Below are 18564 nucleotides of genomic sequence, written 5' to 3'. Positions count from 1 at the left end.
TAATAAAATGTTTAAGAAAGATAAGCATTTTTATGCTAATCCACTGCAGATGACCTTTTCAATGAAATGACCCACTATTGGCCAAAATCATATCAAGCAAGGGAACTTCTATAGATAAATATAAGGAGCTATATTTTCTATAGTCAAGACTATTAAATGCAAGTTTATTGTACAAACTTTTCACCTTATAGAATGGTTCAAAAATTCGAACTTTTACAACAGCAGCTCCAGTTCTGATGCCAGACACCAAAATCACATCTCCTTGTTTCTCTTCTTTTTCCATTTCAACTATATAGGCTGGGGGAGAATATTCTGCTTCAGAGTATTTCAGAATCCTAAAGATATAAAATAAGATTTGTTTCTAGCAACATTTCAAACAATGTCTTTGAAAGCTCCTAAGAGCCGGCACCTGTAGCTCACTAGGCTAATCCTCGGCCTTGCAGCGCCGGCACACCGGGTTCTAGTCCCAGTTGGGGTGCCAGATTCTGTCCCGGTTGCCCTTCTTCCAGGCCAGCTCTCTGCTGTGGCCAGGGAGTGCAGTGGAGGATGGCCCAAGTGCTTGGGCGCTGCACCCCATGGGAGACCAGAAGAAGCACCTGGCTCCTGTCATCGGATCGGCGTGGTGCGCCGGCCGGGGTGGCCATTGGATGGTGAACCAATGGCAAAGGAAGACCTTTCTCTCTCTCTCTCTCTCTCTCTCACTGTCCACTCTGCCTGTCAAAAATAAAATAAAATAAAATAAAATAATTTAAAAAAAAGAAAGAAAAGAAAGTTCCTAAGAAAATTTTAAAATGGTTTTTTCAATGTCTACAAAATGTAAAAAGTCTTTTTTTAACTTTTGTTTTCCACAAAGACTGTAAGAAAAATACGTAATGGTTAAAACTGTTGTGCAACTAAACTTTGAATTGTTTGAGTTCTATCTTGGCACTAAAGACAAAACTTCGCACTAACATCTTACTCTATTTCAGCACGGGTAACAAAACAGCCAGAAGATGCACCTGGCTCAAACTGTATCTTCCTGAGTTCATGGACTCCTTTACAGTGGCCTAAAATAAGTTATCATAAGGGGTCCACACCCACACCATACGTCATTCTAACAAAGACATTTCCCCTGGAGAATTATCTGTGTCAAAAAAAAGTCCAGACAGCAGGCCTATTAAAGTCCACACAAAGGGTTGCTGCTCTGTGTACCACTCAATGGCAGGTGTCTCCCTCAAAGCCAGATAATTTGTTTGGTTTCAAGTTTACCTAATTTTGCTAGACAGTTCTTCTCTTGCTGACTCGTTATCCTGGGCAATGCTCCACTCAAACGTCATCCCTGCCAAGCTACTGAAAGTATTTCCTGCAGAGCAAGCCAAAAGTAGAGAAGACGGAATCAAATACTCAAAACAGGTCTCTTCAACAAGAAAGGGAAACCTAACTAGAAAATTATCTTTAGGTGCTTTCAGTAGCAAATTGAAGTATTTTCATTAATGAATTAAAACACAGACATGAGGAAGACTCCTACACAAACAAAACAAATGCTGCTGCATAAACTTTTTGAAAGTAAGAAAGACTCAAGTTGATTAACTTCTGGTTCACAAAAATTGTGCCACATTCTTTGTTCCTTTCTACACAAAGGGGTATTTATGTCTACCTGATGTTTGATAAACATCCTTAAACTTGGTTCCTTCAAATTTGTATAAAAACTAGGTCATTCTTCAGATTTTAAAATTACATTTTACTAGTTTACAAAGAAAGTGGAAATAAATTTAAGTGCTTTAATGCCTTATTATAGCATTATATAATATATTAAAAGCAATATAAAATTATCCTCAAGAAAGACTAACTTAAAACCAGGAAACTTTTCACAAGTTTACGTTAAATCCTCCTGACCTATAGAAAGTCAACTAATTGTTTTAAACAGAGTTAGCAATAATTGCCAAGACATGTTCCTAATTGTTGATCTAAGGGCAATCAGCAGAAGCTCAGTGACAGAATTTGGATATTTAAGTAAAGTTCAGAGATAACAATAATAGCAAGGAAAAACTATGAAATAACATAGCTAATATATTGAATTATACAGAATTATTAATTCCTCATCTACATGAATTCCAAATGAGAAAATCAGCACTGTTTCCAGTTCACTTTTATCACTCGAGTCCTTGTTCCCGAGTGTGCATTGCTTTGCTTTGGGTGGCTGTCGTGAGTCCTCTGAAGCTCTCACCTGCAGCATCCAAGGCTCTCACCCTCAGCTCCAGTGGTGAATCGTCTACACAGAGTTCTCGGGTCCGAGATACGATTTCAATGCTGTCTATCACATCGACCTTGACATCACAGCGCAGCTCATGGTCAGTCACTACAAGGAACCCAACACTGAGCACTTGATTTAATTCATTATGACTCTATTCAATCTCATACTAAAAGCTTATTGTATATTTATGAAAAAGAAAGACCATGACAACTGCTTTTACCTGTGGAAGAAAACAGCATAATAAGAAGACATCAATTTGTGGGTTTTTTGTGTGTGTTTGTGTTTTTTTTTTTTTTTAAGAGTTAGTCATTTGTGTATATTTGAAAGGCGGATGGACAAAGGGAGAGACAGAGATCTTCCATCTGCTGGTTCATTCCCTAAAAGGCCACTACAGGTCTGAGGCAGGAGCTGGGGTCTCCATTCTGGTCTCCCTTGTGTGTGGCAGGAACCCAAGCACTTGAACCATCTTCTGCTGCCTTCCCAGGTACATTAGCAGAGAGCTGGATCAAAAGCTGAGCTTTGGGCCTGGAACTGGTGCTCCAATATAGGATGCTGGCATCACAAGCACTGGCTTAACCTGCTGTGCCACAAAGACAGCGCAGCTCTGTGTTTGTAAGAAGACGCACTGGACCAGCGCTTCTCAAACACCGTCCATGATGTTTTTACTCACTCATGGAAAAGGAGAAAATAAGTATTTCAGAAGTGAATAAAATTAAATTGTGTTTAATCATTCCATTTATTAATTAATTAAACTAATCACTTTAAAGAAATGCATTTTGTCATACTTTATTTTTTTGAGTGGCAAAGTATTTTTTCTTTCACAAAATGATGGCATTAGCAGATTTTTGAAATGTATTTATTTAGTGAGCGGTGTAGCAGTTAAGTTGCCACATGGGATGTCCCCTTTCGTATCAGAGTCCCAGCTCCTGCTAATGAGAATCCTGGGAAGCAGCAGATGATGGCCCTGTCACCCACGTGGGAGACCTCATGGAATTCTGAGCTCCTAGCTTCAGTCTGGTCCAGTCCTTTGGCTTTTGTAGGAAACTGGGGAGTGAACCTGCAGATGGAAGATCTCTGTCTCTCCACTTTCAAATAAAATGAAAAAAAAATTTTGTTTGAATGTATTTATTTAGTAAAGTAAATGTAGCAACCATATCTTACCATCAATAAACTCTTTTTTCAATAATTTTCCCCTTGGACTATGAGATTAAAAACCCTTGGGCTCACTGTATTATACACAACCAGGGTTCCAGAACAACCAGAGTTCTAGTTAATAAACCCATAGTGAAATTCAGAAACATTAATTGAAAATAAAGCTGAAATAAAGATAGCTTTGTACTGTTACCATTTTTTTTAATTAATTTATTTGACAGATAGAGTTAGATGTGAGAGAGAGAGACAGAGAGAAAGGTCTTCCTTCCGTTGGTTCACCCCCCAAATGGCTGCTACATCAGGTGCGCTGTGCCATTTCAAAGCCAGGAGCCAGGCGCTTCCTCCTGGTCTCCCATGCAGGTGCAGGGCCCCAGCACTTGGGCCATCCTCCACTGCCTTCCCAGGCCACAGCAGAGAGCTGGACTGGAAGAGGAGCAGCCGGGACTAGAACCTGGAGCCCATATGGGATGCCGGTGCCGCAGGTGGAGGATTAGCCAAGTGAGCGCCTGCCCTGTTACCATTTTTTAAACTATTTATAGGCCGGCACTGGTGCTCACTAGGCTAATTCTCTGCCTGCGGCACCGGCACCTCAGGTTCTAGTCCCGGTCGGGGTGCTGGATTCTGTCCAGGTTGCTCCTCTTCCAGTCCAGCTCTCTGCTGTGGCCCGGGAGTGCAGTGGAGGATGGCCCAGATCCTTGGGCCCTGCACCTGCATGGGAGACCAGGAGAAGCACCTGGCTCCTGGCTTTGGATCAGCGCGGTGCGCCGGCCACAGCGGCCATTGAGGGGTGAATCAATGGAACGGAAAAGGAAGACCTTTCTCTCTATCTCACTGTCCACTCTGCCTGTCAAAAAAAAAAAAAAAAAAAAAAAGAATAGTAGTTTTCATAAAAATATTGGGGGCGATTTAAAAAAAAACTATTTATTTATTTGAAAGGCAGAATGACAGAGAGAGAGAGAGAGAGAGAGAGAGAGAGAGTGATCTTCCATCTACTCACTGGTTGACTTTCTAAACACTGGCAACAGACTGAAGCCAGGAGGCTGGATCTCCACCTAGGTCTCCCACATGGGTAGCAGGGACACAGATTCTTGAACCATCACCTTCTGCCTCCTAGGGTGCACATTAGCAGGAAACCAGACAGGAAGCAGAGGCAGGACTCAATCCCAGCACTGTGATAGGAGATGTGAGCATCCCACATGGTGACTTAACTACTGCTCCACAATCCTGGCACCAGATACCTGTTTTTTTTGTTTGTTTGTTTGTTTGTTTGTTTGTTTTGTTTTGTTTTGTTTGAAAGGCAAAGTTACAGATAGGAAGAGAGACAGGGAGAGAGAGAGAGACTTTCCATCCACTGGTTCACTCCCCAAATCGGCATGACAGATGGGGCTGGGCCAGGCCAAAGTCAGGAGCATGGAGCACCTTCTGGGTTTCCCACGTGGATACAGGGGTCCAAAGCCTTGGGCCATCTTCTGATGCTTTCCCAGGCACATTAGCAGAGAACTGGATCGGAAGTGGAGCAGCTGGGTTTTGAACAAATGACAATATGGGATGCCGATGTTGCAGGCAGAAGCTTAACCTGCTATACCATAAAGCTGGCCCTTTCCCAGATACCATTTTTTTAATTATTTATTTATTTTATTTGTCTGAAAAGTAGAGAAAGAGAGAGAGAGACAGAATCTCCCATCTGCCTGTTTACTCCCCAGATGCTCTCAAGGGCCAGGACTGGGCCAGGCCAAAGTCAGGAAACAAAAACTCCATATGGATGGCAGGGACTCAGCCACCTGAACCATCAGGAGCTGCCTCCCCAGTATGCATTATTAGGGAGCTGGAATCAGGAAGGCCCACCCCATGATTCCTTTTAATGAATAACTTATGGAAAGGAAGGAAAATGGAAATTTCATAGTAGAAAAACGTGACAAACACCACCTTAACCAAGTGATCAAGATTAACATCAGATAAACCATGCTGGCATAATGTATTCCATATAAAGCAATGAGAAGGGCTCTTCACTTCTGTTCCCCCACCCAAAATAGACAACTCCAGGCTAATCATGAGAAACATCAGACAAATTCAAGTTTTGAGAAAGAGTATAAAACCTCTAGCCAACAGTAAAGTGTCAAATATGACTGAGAAAATATCACAGATCAGAATTGACTAAGGAGGGGCTGTCACTGTGGTGTAGCAGGTAAAACTGCCATCTGCAGTGGGCACTTTACCACTGCACTATCTCTGCATCTCTTTTGTAAATCTGAAATTATTTTAAAATAAAAAACTTTGGGGCCAGAGCTGTGGTACAGTGGGTTAACGCCCTGGCCTGAAGTGCCGGCATCCCATATGGGTGCTGGTTCCAGACCTGGCTGCTCCACTTCCAATCCAGCTCTCTGCTATGGCCTGGGAAAGCAGTAGAAGATGGCCCAAGTCCTTGGGCCCCTGCATTTGCATGGGAGACCCAGAAGAAGCTCCTGGTTCCTGGCTTCAGATTGGCACAGTTCCAGCCATTGCGGCCAATTGGGGAGTGAACCATCAGACAGAAGACTCTCTCTCTCTCTCTCCCTCTCCTCTCTCTGTGTAACTCTGCCTTTCAAATAAATAAATACATTTAAAAAAAAAAAAACACTTTTAAACATTTATTTATTTGAAAGGCAGAGTTACAGAGAGGAAAAGAGAGACCTTCCATCCGTTGGCCCACTCCCCAAATGGCTGCAACAGCCGAAGCTGGGCCAATCCAAAACCAGGAGCCAGGAGCTGCATCTGGGGTCTTCCATGTGGGTGCAGAGCCCCAAGCACTTGGGCCATCTTCTACTGCTTTCCCAGGCCATTATCAGGGGGCTGGATCAGAAGTAGAGCAACTGGGACTTGAACCAGTGCCCGTATGGGATACTGGCACCACAGGAGATAGCTTTACCTGCTATGCCATAATGCCAACTCCAAAATTTAAAACTTTTAAAAGTTAATATTCTAGAGACCGGTGCTGTGGTACAGCAGGTTAACATCCTGGCCTGAAGCGCCGGCATCGCATATGGGCGCCGGTTCTAGTCCCAGCTGCTCCTCTTCTGATCCAGCTCTCTACTGTGGCCTGGGATAGCAGTAGAGGATGGCCCTGGTCCTTGGGCCCCTGCACCCACATGGGTGACCGGGAAGAAGCTCCTGGCTCCTGGCTTCGGATTGGCGCAGCTCCGGCTGTTGCAGCCAACTGGGGAGTGAACCATCGGATGGAAGACTTCTCTCTTTCTCTGCCTCTCCTCTCTGTGTATAATTCTTTCAAATAAATAAATAAATCTTAAAAAAAGTTAATATTCTATTCAATTAATATTTAACTGAGGCCGGTGCCGCGGCTCACTTGGCTAATCCTCCACCTGCGGCACTAGCACCCCAGGTTCTAGTCCTGGTTGGGGCGCCAGATTCTGTCCCGGTTGCTCCTCTTCCAGTCCAGCTCTCTGCTGTGGCCTGGGAAGGCAGTGGAGGATGGGCCCAAGTGCTTGGGCCCTGCACCTGCATGGGAGACCAGGAGGAAGCACCTGGCTCCTGGCTTTGGATCAGTGCAGCCATTTGGGGGGTGAACCAGCGGAAGACCTTTCTCTTTCTCTCTCTCTCTCTCTTTCTCTCACTAACTCTGCCTATCAAAAAAATATATTTAACTGAAAAGCAGAACACAAAATGAAGAAAATTAAAGACTAAGACATGGGGTCCATGAAAAGAACCAATAGAAATCGAAGTCTCCCAGAATCTGCTGGTAGAATTATCATTAAGGAAGTGTTCAAGGGATGCCAAAGGAAGGCAGGAAGGAAAGACGGAAGGAATGGGAGGAGGGAGGAAGGGTGAGCTGATAATATGATACACCAGATAACCTTGCACTAGCTAAATGGGAAACTAAACCCCTTTCTTCAGTGGAGAAATGTGCAGGGCAATGATGGACCAGAAGCAGCCATGACCCTACATTAACAAATATGAAAAGCCTTGTGTACACAATGCTTACTCATCTGACTACTTCAACAGCAGGAAGTTTTTCAATGCAACGCACTGACCATGACAAAAAAAAAAAAAATTACCTTGAATGTTGAATGTCTTAAAAGCAGACTTAAATTATGAAAAACAGCAAACATTTACTTTACCTGATTTTAAAGTGGAAACTAAACAAATAACTGTATTAAGTAATGCAACAGGGGCCAGCATTGTGCTGCAGCATGTGAAGCCATCACCTGCAATGCCGGCCTTCCATATGAGTGAGCACCGGTTCAAGTCCTGGCTGCTCCACTTCCAATCTAGCTCCCTGCTAATTTGCTTGGGAAAGCAGCAGAAGACAGTCGAGTGCTTGGGCCTCGCCACCCTGTAACTCTGCCTTTCAAACAAATAAATTTTTAACAATAAAACAAATATTCTTACCTACTTATTTAGGTATACCTCAGATTCCTACTGGTGTCAGATAATAAAGAAAGAAAAATAAGAGAGATGATCTATCAAGATGAAGAAATATTGGGGCTGGGTTAAGCCTCTGCCTGAAATGCCAGCATCCCAAGTGGGCGCCGGTTGGAGTCTCTGCTCCACTTCCAATCCAGCTCCCTGCTAATGCCCTGGGAAAGCAGTGGAAGAGGGCCCAAGTGTCCCCTTGCCCACCCCCCCCAAAAAAAAAAGTTAAATTTTTTTTTAGAACAAAGATTTTATTTATTTATTTCAGAGGCAGAGTTACAAAGACAGAGAGGGAGAGACAGAGAGAAAGGTCCTCCATCCACTGGTTCACTCTTAGTGGTCACAATGGCTGGAGCTGGGCCAACCCGAGGAGCCAGGAGTTTCCTCTAGGTCCCCACGTGGGCTCAGGAGTCTAAGCACTTGGGCCATCTTCCTCTGCTTTCCCAGGCCAAAAGCAGAGAGTTTGATCAGAAGAGGAGCAGCTGGGACACAAATCAGTGCCCATATGAGATGCCGGCGCCACAGACAGAGGCTTAGCTTACTGTGCCAAAACACTGGCCCCAAAAGTTAAATTCTTAAAAAAAAAAACAGGAAAGAAAGAAAGAAAAGAAAAAAGATAAGAGAAAGAGAGAGAGAGAAAAAACGAAGGTAGGACTGAGAGAATCAAAAGGACACAAAGCCAGAGACAAAAAGAGAGAGCAGAGATGGGTGTCTGGTGCAGTGACCAGGATGCTGTTGTGACGCCTGCATTCCACATTAGAGTGCCTGCCTGAGTCCTGGCTCCTCCACTTCCGACCCAGCCTTCCAGGTCAGGCAAACCTAATCTGGTTTCCCCATGGTTGCAGACATTTTCGGAGGAACCAGCAGATGCAAAATTTCTTTCTTTTTTTTTTAAATGCTTTTTTTATGATTTACAAAGCATCCTTTTTTTTTTTTTTTTGAGTTAGACAGTGAGAGAAAGACAGAGAGAAAGGTCTTCCTTCTGTTGGTTCACCCCCCAAATGACCGCCACGACTGGCGCTGCGCCGATCCGAAGCCAGGAGCCAGGTTCTTCCTCCTGGTCTCCCATGCGGGTGCAGGGGCCCAGCACTTGGGCCCATCCTCCACTGCCTTCCCAGGCCACAGCAGAGAGCTGGACTGGAAGAGGAGCAACCGGGACTAGAACCGGTGCTGCAGGGGGAGGATTAACCAAGTGAGCTGCGGCGATGGCCCCAGATGCAAAATTTCTTTCAAATAAATACTATTTTAAAAAAAGATTTTTTAAAAGAGATTTTTTATTTGAAAATCAGAGTTACACAGAGAAGGAGAAGCAGAGAAAGAGAAGTCTTCCGTCTGCTGGTTCACTCCCCAATTGGCCACAACAGCCAGAGCTGCGCTGATCTGAAGCCAGGAGCCAGAAGCTTCTTCCAGGTCTCCCACTTGGGTGCAGGGGCCCAAGGACTTGGGCCATCTTCTACTGCCCTCCCAGGCCATAGCAGAGGGCTGGATTGGAAGTGGATCAAGCAGGACTTGAACCGGTGCCCATACAGGATGCCAGCACTGCAGGCGGTGGCTTTACCTGCTACGCTACAGCGCCAGCCCCTAAATATTCTTTTTAAAAAGGGAACAGATAGGACAAAGATTTCCTCCCTTTCCTGACCTTCATATTTATACTAGTTTCCAAATCAGCTCCTCTTTATTACACTCAATTGTTGCAATTAATCAATAAGTATTCACTGAACATTTTTAAAATATTTATTTTTATTTGAAAGGCAAAGAGACAAAGAGAGAAAGAGAGATCTTCCATCTTCTGGTTCACTCCCCCAAATGCCCACAATAGGCAGGGTTGGGCAAGCCAAAACCAGGAGCCCAGACTTAATCTGGGTCTCCCACATGGGTGGCAGGAATCCAAATACTTGAGCCATCACCTGCTTCCTCTTGGGGTGTGCATAACCAGGAAGCTGTAATTGGAAGCACTGCCAGACTCAAACCTGGGCACTCCAATACAGGATGCAGGAGTGCCAAGTAGCATCTTACCTACTGTGCCTGTTTTCTGAACACTTACCATGTGCTTAGCACAGTGCACAAAATGCTTATTTGGGGGCCAGCATGTGATAAAGTGGTGCTGCCTGATGCCAGAATCCCCTATCACAGCACAGGTTTGAGTCCTTGTTTTTCCACTTCCAAACCAGCTCCATGCTAATCTGCATGGGAAAGCATTGGAAAATTGCCCAAATACTTGAACCCCTGCCACCCACACGAGACCAAGATGGAGTTCCAGGCTTCTGGCTTTGGCTTGGCCCAGCCCCAGCCAGTGTGGTAATTTAGAGTATGAACCAGTGGATAGGAGATCTCTGTTACCCTGCCTTTCAAACAGATAAAAATAAGTCTTTAAAAAATAAACCAGGGGCTGGCGCTGTGGCGCAGCAGTTTAAAGCCCTGGCCTGAAGCACTGGCAGCCCATATGGGCGCTGGTTCTAGTCCTGGTTGCTTCTCTTCCAATCCAGCTGTTATGGTTTGAAAAAGCAGTAGAAGATGGCCCAAGCCCTTAGGCCCCTGCACCCACATGGGAGACCCAGAAGAAGCTCCTGACTCCTGGTTTCAGATTGGCACAGCTTTGGCCGTTGCAGCCAATTGGGTAGTGAACCATCAGACGGAAGACCTCTCTCTCTGTCTCTACCTCTCTAACTCCTTCAAATAAACAAATCTTTAAAAAAATTACAATCTCACATAGTAAAGAGTAATTACTTTAAAAAAATAGCATATGTAACCAAATCAATGCTCCTTTTCAAGACTATGGTATCCTCTTCTATCTTTAGTAGCTACTTTGAATGACATGGTCCTCCAACAATCTCATTTTCAAGAATTTCTTAATATTTCATTGGTTCTTGGACATTTATGACACTTTAACATCTCTGAACATGGGACGTATCATGTAGTTGATGACATTTAACTGCAGTCAAAAGCCAGTCATGACACTGTTGTTGCTGACAATATGTGGGAGAACATTCAAAGGGCCAGCATCAAAATTTGTAAACAGGCATTAGCATTTGGAAGAAAACCTGGTGGACAATAGTAGAGAACTCCTTTATCCTAGGCAGCAGTTTAACCACTATGCCAAATGTCTACCCCCTATATATCCCTTTTCATTAGGCATCAGAGTGATACAAGATTAAAGAAATTATATAATTAAATGAAATCATTCTGTAAGTATAAAGTAAAAATTGCAAGTGGGATAAAAGCATAGTAGTGGTGAATGGTGCAGCTTCCAAGCCACTGCTTGGGATGCACCCAGGCTCTGTTCCAGATTCCAGCTTCTTGTTAGTGCACACCCTGGGAAGCAACAGGTGACACAGCTCAAGCATGTGGGTCTCTGCCACCTACACAGGAGACCTAGATTGAGTTCCTGGATCCCAGCTCTGGCTGCCCATCCCTCCCTATTGCAGGCATTTGGGGAGTGAACCAGAAGATGCAAGACACTGCCTTCTTTGTCTCTGTCAGTCTCTCTCTGTACCTTTCAAATAAATGAGAAAAAAAATTTTAAGTATAGTTTAATTGGCAATCTTTTTCCTTCTTAGCTACTTAAAATAAAATGTATACTTCATAATACATGGCATCCTCAATTATATGAAATATAGTATACCAAACATTCTAAATTTCTGAGTAATTACATTATAGTTAAATCGTTCATTAAATAATTAAAATCCATACAGATATTTCCGGTCTATCAGAATGGTAATGATGTACCAAAAACACAGGGATACAAAGAATCCTTCTCTGACTGGGATACAAATAGCAACTTTTTAAAGATTTATTTAGTTTTGAAAGCCAGAATTCAAGAGAGGGAAAGATAGATCTTCCATCTATCTGCTGGGCCACTACCCAGATGGCCTCTAATAGCCAGGGCTGAGCCAGACCGAAGCCAGGAACCAGGAGCTTCATCCAGGTCTCCCAAGTGGGTAGCAGGGGCCCAAGCACTTTGGCCCTCTTCCAGGGCTTTTCCCAGGCCACGGTCGATGAGAAGTGGAATAGCAGGGACACAAAACGGCACACATGCAGGATGTCAGCATTACAGGCAGCAGCTTCACCTGCTGTGCCACAATGCTGGCCCGAAATAGCAATTCTTGAATTGCTCCAGACTAAAACACATGATTGTACTTCTCACACTTAAGTATGTATAAAAATCATCTGGAGAGATTGTTAAAATAGACACCCCTAGGGGCTCATCCAGAGATTCTGATGGAGACTGGGAATTGACATTTCTAATAAGAAACCAGGGGATGCAGGCAATGCTGGTGATTCGTGTTCAAACCCGCATTGAGACGCTCTACTCATAGTCTTATGCAGCCTTTTTTTTTTTTTTTTAATTGCTCACTCCAGACCAATTCAACCTTTAACACCTAAATTAATTCCAGATGAATGATTCTTTATTGTTTCAATCAGTCTCCATGGTATCAGGTACTCTGACAGATGCTGAATATACCAAAAAGAAAAACAGTCAGATGGATGCCATAATTAGGGTTTATATAGCAGAAATCCTTTTTCTAACCTCATCAGTTAAAGCCAACACTATTGTATTAACCATCTATACATGCTATTAGATTATTCTACCAGATGGAGTGTTACCTAGTCTTTGCTCTCAACATACCTATTTCTCGAGCAAGAATAATACTGCTGAGGCGTATCGGTTGGGTAGATTCAGCAATGAGTACAGCTCTTTGAGAACACAAGGTGCCATTTTCATATAAAGGCTCAACAGTAACTGCATCATGATGGGTGGAATGCCTGCCAGAACAAAATGCTTACGAGTTTGAAATACGTGGGTTAAAAAGTTAACTTTGGGTGGAGCAAATCCTTATATTCCAGTTACATATTACTAATGACAATCTTTAAAGTAGGAGCATTGCTTAGGGACACAAGAATTAAAGTAGGAGAGACTGATCAGAACCTTTACCCAATGATCTCTTGTGTGCAAAACTCCAGAAGTGTTATATTGACCCTCAATATTTAAAATGATACTGTTACACTCTTCTCATGGTATAAAAATAGGATGTCGTATTTCCAATGAGATGGGACTTTCTTATACTCTGAGAAATGAATTTCTTCTAATCCTAGAAACTGAACTGCTGCTATCAAAGAAGGGAAAATCACCTCAATTACCGAGGTGTGAGTGCAACTTAAAAAAAAAAATATATTTCCGGAGGTTGGAAGGAACAGCTTTGATACTAGAAAGAGCCCTTGTGCCATCCACTCAGGAAATACCTCACACTGGGTCATTTTACAAGCCCAACTTCCTAATATGTCCTCATAAAATTGGAGGTGAACTTCTCACTCTGAACCTCACTACTTCTCTTAAGGGATGGTAAACGATAATTTACTGTTTAGAATGAACGCCCTGCCATCTTGGAGCTCACTTGGGTTAGATTCCCCCCCGTTTTTAGGTAACCATACAACCTACCATCGGGTCCTCTCACCCCAGAACACCGTGTCTTTGCACCTTCAGTCTGGAAGCCATTATTCCAGAGCTGAGTCCCCCTGGGTCTTACCACTTCAGATGGTTACCCTTATGGGGAGAGGGGGCATGTAGGAGAAGCAACTTGTATACTACAGATAGAGATCTCTTCTCCACCCTCGATTAACCCTGATATTTCAAAAAGTTTCCACTTCACGGTCTCTGGGTCTGTTTCCTGGTAAAATAGGAGTACTTACTTCATAAGGCTGTAAAAAGTGAATGAGTTCGTTAACGCAGTGCTTAGTTAAGTACCCAAAATTAGTTCTTTTAGAATCTCCTCACATTGAGAACCTCACATGTGGGGAGCAACCCGGACTGGACTGAGTTACTGGAATTAAGACTTATTCTATGCATCTGCTCTCCCACAATATGGCGCTGGGAGAGGAGAAAACAGCTTCTACGCAGCTGCCTCTTGCCAACTTGAGTGATGACCTCCAGGAGCTGATCCTGCTCCTGATTGGAGGAGAGCAGCGTACTCGGCGTGTGGGCACCTGAGTTAGGATTGGCGGAGGAGGACTATAAAGGAGGAGAGAGACAACATGCACCAGGAACATCTAGCTGAAGGAACACCTGTGCAGCCCCCGAGAGAGCCGGCCGGCGGTGTGCCGCTCCCCCGCGGAAGTGGGGAAAGTGGCCAGGGGGAACCGGCCTTCCACGGAGGTGGAAGGGACGGCAGCCAACCCGGGAAGAACCAGCAGCAAACCCGGGGAGGGCCGAGCAGACGAAAGAACAGCGCAGGGTCCTGTGTCGTTCCTCCACGAAGAGGGGGAGCGACACTCACATCCCATCTTCTCCGCCCCTCAAGAACTTTCCTCAGATCTTGGGAACTCCCTATCACTCTAGCTATTTCACGCTCCTAAAATCCCTCATATGGAGGAGCCATCAATACGTGTGTCCTGGTAGCTGTCCAGTGACCACCCCTCCCAACACACACAGTGAAAAGGGCGGCCTCACAGCCAGAGCCTCCTAACCTGATATCCCCCCATGCCTACCACAGGCACCATACAAAGAATATGGGCTGCGCCACCCCAGACACCACGGCCTCCTCCCTGCGGCGTAGTCCCCTCCATGCCGCCATCACGCAGCACACCAGTGCGGTCTTAACAGAGGTAATCCCTCCTGTTCTTACTGGCTGGTACTGGGGCCCATACGCTTGACACCTCCTACCCCTCACCAAGTGTAGCAGCCCCGCTGCGCCTCCAGCAGGAAGGGCACCCGCCCTGGCTCCCGGCCAAAGGGTAGCAACACCTGAGGCACGTTAAGTTTGTTGGCCAGAGTTCCAAGCAAAACCAAAAGCGGCAACAGGAGGCTGTGTAGAGCCCACGGGAAAAAGGGCCTTAGGCTTCGGGCCCACCCAGAACCAGCCATGGCGACTGCGGGGTTCAGGTTCCGGCTCAACTACAGCCCCGCCCTCAGCACCAACACCAGCCAATCCACAGGCATGACGTCAGCAGAGCCCCCCCCCCCCCGTCTGGCTCGGAATTGTGGGAGTTTTTTTAGGAACTCTTTTCAGCAAGGAAATGTTTCGAAACTCAGCACGGGCCACATCGGGACTGTTTTGTCAAATATTGGAGGGCAGATCTTTTTTTAATAGTAAGAAACAAGTAGAAAAAGTCTTCAAAAACCAACCAATTTAATTTCTCCTTCTGTTGTCTACTGTGTAAAGCTTCTAAACCAAAATAAAAATTTTTATTGCAATAAATGATGCAATAATTTCCAGTCAGCATTGGTCTGGGCCTATAAATGGAAAAATTTCCAGTCTGTAGTATAAACAGTTGGACTTTGTCAAGGGAGCCATGTAATTTTACTAGGAAGTCGGATTCATGTCCGGCCTTTAGACCAGAGTGCAGGAAATGCCAGGCACTGAGCTTTGAAAGCCATCCCCGCATGCAGCCTTCGCTAAGCACTTCTTGTTAAATTAACTTTTTTTTTCCAAATATACAACAGAGTATTAACTGAAAGATGGTCTATTAAAACCATTTATAGTACTGTGTGATCAATATATATTAAGTGGTTTAAGGAGCATAATAAAGCCATGGTTTATAATAACCATTATAATAATGGTTGTACAAGAAAACACAGTTCAGCCTGAAGATGCTAGTGTTAAATTAACCTAACCTATAAAAGGCTGCTCCATAAATATTTCAAATCTTCACATCTACTCTGATAAAATATTATCTCCATTTTACAGATGACAAAACAAAACTATTTCTATTGAGACATGTAATAAGGAATTTCAGAGTGGAGTTTGGGCCTAGTTTTGGTCAGCTTCCAAAGCATGTGCTACATTAAACCCTGTTGCTACCACCACAAAGATCTGATTTTTAACTCAAGCCTCACAGCTTCTGTGGAGAAACCACATTTGGTTTAAAAAATAAAAGTCAAGTAGGTCCGAGAGTTGGAGGGACTGGTTCTTTATTTCAAAAAGACACTTATTGTCAATAATCAGTATCAAAACAGTTACACTATTGGTTTTTCTTTCTCCCAACAGGCCCCAAAGAGACCACACCAAAGGAGAGTACATTTTAAGCCAATAAGCTGCAGGATGTACACCTAACAGACCTCACAGAAACCTCACCTAAAGTGGGGACGGGGTGGGGGAAGGAACTTGGAAAGACTAGCACACTGCCAGCCCAGACTGTGGAATGCTCTCACAGCCAGAAGGGCTGGCCAGGGTCCCCAAGGCCAGAGAAGCAAAGTTTCAAAATAATATAAAATTTTAAAAGTTTTGTACAGAAGCTATTCAAGATTTCTCCAGCACTGACTGATACAAAGCACAATGAGATGGCACTTTTAGAAACAGCAGCTTCAGACCCAGCAAAGGGTGGTGAGATGAGTTTTATATGGCTAAATCAGTGGCAAAAACATAATTTTCTTTCTCTCAAGGAGGCAGGAAAAGCAGTGAAGTGATCACCTCAACCTAAGAGGCACATGATCCATTCTGCAAGCTGTTGGGAAGGGGCAGAGGTGGGGCAAAAAATTGGTCTCAGAGGTCTTACCATTTTAATTTGGTCACTTCTGATGAATGAAAAAAACAAAACAAAACAAAAACAGTGTCCAAAGATACCTTAAAGCTGTAAACCTGAACAGCGCGAGGGGTTTTTGTTTTTGGCCAACTCCTCCCAGAATCACCTTTCTGGTTTGGCTGATGCTTTGTACAGAGCAGTGAGGTTCCCCACAGAGGAGTCTTTCCTGGGCTCTGTCTGGCGCCCAGTAAGGCAGGCCCAACACCTCTTTCCTTGCTCTGCGGACAGGGCACTATGCATTAAGCTGAAAAGTTACCTTCAAAAAGTAAGAAAAGTATTAGATTGCTCCTTCCGAGTGTGGAATTACTTGGAATGTTTTACAAAATGGTCACTACAACAACAAAAAAGGTAATTACAAAATGTGTACATCACAACATGCTTTGAAAGACACTTTGCATTGTGCTCACATTCCCTTAAATGTTGTTCCCAAAAGTGCTCAGCCTCTGGTCCCACTGGAATCTCTGGGAAGAGGCAGAGACAGTTTGGTGAAAGGACACGGGGGCGGGGTCTAAGGACAGAGGAGGTGGGTGGCAAAAGGAGAAAGCAGCCTTCCAGTTAAAAGATCAGCCCTCAGTTTAGAGGTCAGCTCCGGGCAGGCTGGCCTCAGGTGGAGTCGGGGTCAGAGGGAGGAGCAGCGGCAGGGCGGGACTGGGGTGCTCTACATCTCGTTCAGGTCAAGCAGAGTCTGGTCCAGCATCCTTTGTGTACAGAGGTGCTCCTCTTTGGTGCATTTCAGTTTATCTAATGGGGATAAAGGAGAGAAATTATAAACGGTAAATCTCAAGGTCTGCCTACTCTGAGACTTTTTCCAGTTGCAGGGAAGATGCAGGTTAATAAAGCAGCTGCCTTCTTGGCCACAGAAGTGAGCTATCGCATCACTGGGTTTTGCAGGGCCTCTGGCTTGCCTACTAAGTTGCAAGTGTCGCTGTACTTCCTGGGGGAGGGAGCTAGGGACCTCAGTCAACCATTTCCTCTCCCTCCCACACCCAACCACACTTTCCGCTTTCAGTCACTGAAGAAGCAGGCCTTCATAACATCGTTGCCCATGCTTAAGGGCTTTGCCCACAGGACAGCGCTTACTTGCAATGGCTCACTGGAGTTTGATCATTGCAAACAAGGGATGGCCATTTCTATCAGTATAAACAACATAATCTAAACTTGAGAAGGGGTACAGGAAGGTCCTCAGATTCTACACTGTCTCTCCAAAAAGGAGAGAGGAAGTAAAAGAACAGGAGGGGTAAAGCAACAGTCCTCATAGCGAAGTCATAGAATTTTTAAAGAAAACAAAGGCAAGAAATATTACCCAAACATATTCTTGTAAGCAAATTCCTGAGATTTTTGCAAAGCTATTGTCCAGAACTAGCCTGTGACAGTTAGTTGCAACTAAACGTAAAACCAGGAAAAGGAGTCAAAGGGGAAGACGTCAGGTGGAAGGAAATCCAGCAGCTGACCACCACAGAGCATCTCGCCTGCCTAGCGAGCAGAGCTCTCTGAGTGCGCCAGGGAGGTGAGGGGAAGACACTCAGAGAAGGCGACAGCAACACAAACCCCTATTCACAGCCCACACCCTCTTTCCCTTCCCTTTTTTCCACCCAGTCAAAAAGGCCCATCCCTGGGCCTGCAGATGAAGCAGCTACAATATCTTGCCAAGTCAGTCCTTTTATTGTTAGAAAACAGCCATGCAAGGGAACACATCCTACAGTCACAAGTGCAAGAGCAGCAATTAAGGGTGGAAAACAAAATTCTCCCAAGATTTTTCACTGCAATCTTTCAGCCCCTCCCTCTGTCACCCATCACCTCTTGTAAAAGGATTGAAATACAGCATTAACTATTCCAGCTTCACAGTGCTGTGAGGAAATCAACAACATTCTAACTGCCCCACTTAAAAAGCAATTGCTTGGGCCAAATTATAAGAAGTTTAAGAAAGACAATCAGCTTTGGCTGGGGTCCAGGTCAGTGGTGTGAGCAGTAAGCTCGGTTTAATGGGCATCAGGGAGCCCAGCCCGTCAGTCACAGAGATCATGCAGCGTTAGCTTCAGCTCATTAGAAAGCAGGCGGTTTCGCTCAAGTTGGCTGTAGAGACGCTCTGCAGCAGCGACGGAGAGAAGGGAAAACAAGAAAAGGAGAGGAGAAAGAGGAGGAGAAAGAGAAAAAGGGAAGGTTAGTAGAGTACCAGAAATAACTGTGGAGTCTTTCAACTAGCTGGCATACAAAGCAGGCATCTGTAATGCAGGACAGATGCAGGAGGATTCAGA

General features: G+C 44.6%; 2 protein-coding genes across 5 annotated transcripts in view; both read right to left on the bottom strand.

The window, feature by feature from the left end:
• The window catches only part of NUP210L (nucleoporin 210 like), a 126625-nt gene extending 111918 nt beyond the window's left edge, over window positions 1-14707 (bottom strand). Inside the window, exons 1-5 of the mRNA XM_002715340.6 lie at window positions 14458-14707; window positions 12420-12556; window positions 2207-2338; window positions 1249-1342; window positions 185-335 (exon numbers count right to left, since the gene is read on the bottom strand). Coding sequence (XP_002715386.4) covers window positions 185-335; window positions 1249-1342; window positions 2207-2338; window positions 12420-12556; window positions 14458-14651 — 708 coding nt within the window. The 5' untranslated portion in view covers window positions 14652-14707. The remainder of the gene's footprint in view (window positions 1-184; window positions 336-1248; window positions 1343-2206; window positions 2339-12419; window positions 12557-14457) is intronic.
• Window positions 14708-15681: 974 nt separating this feature from the next.
• Window positions 15682-18564, bottom strand: part of TPM3 (tropomyosin 3) — a 28255-nt gene continuing 25372 nt past the window's right edge. For 2 of the 4 annotated variants that reach the window (XM_051857258.3, XM_070077674.2), the window contains one exon: window positions 15682-17050. In XM_051857258.3, coding sequence (XP_051713218.2) covers window positions 17047-17050 — 4 coding nt within the window. In that variant the 3' untranslated portion in view covers window positions 15682-17046. The remainder of the gene's footprint in view (window positions 17051-18564) is intronic. The other 2 variants (XM_070077663.2, XM_070077673.2) reach the window with 1 other exon arrangement.

The sequence above is a fragment of the Oryctolagus cuniculus genome, chromosome 7, assembly GCF_051225735.1.
Source record: "Oryctolagus cuniculus isolate XC-2025 breed Fujian yellow rabbit chromosome 7, ASM5122573v1, whole genome shotgun sequence".
NCBI classification, from domain to species: Eukaryota; Metazoa; Chordata; class Mammalia; order Lagomorpha; family Leporidae; genus Oryctolagus; species Oryctolagus cuniculus.
This window is presented reverse-complemented; position numbering and strand designations above follow the sequence as displayed.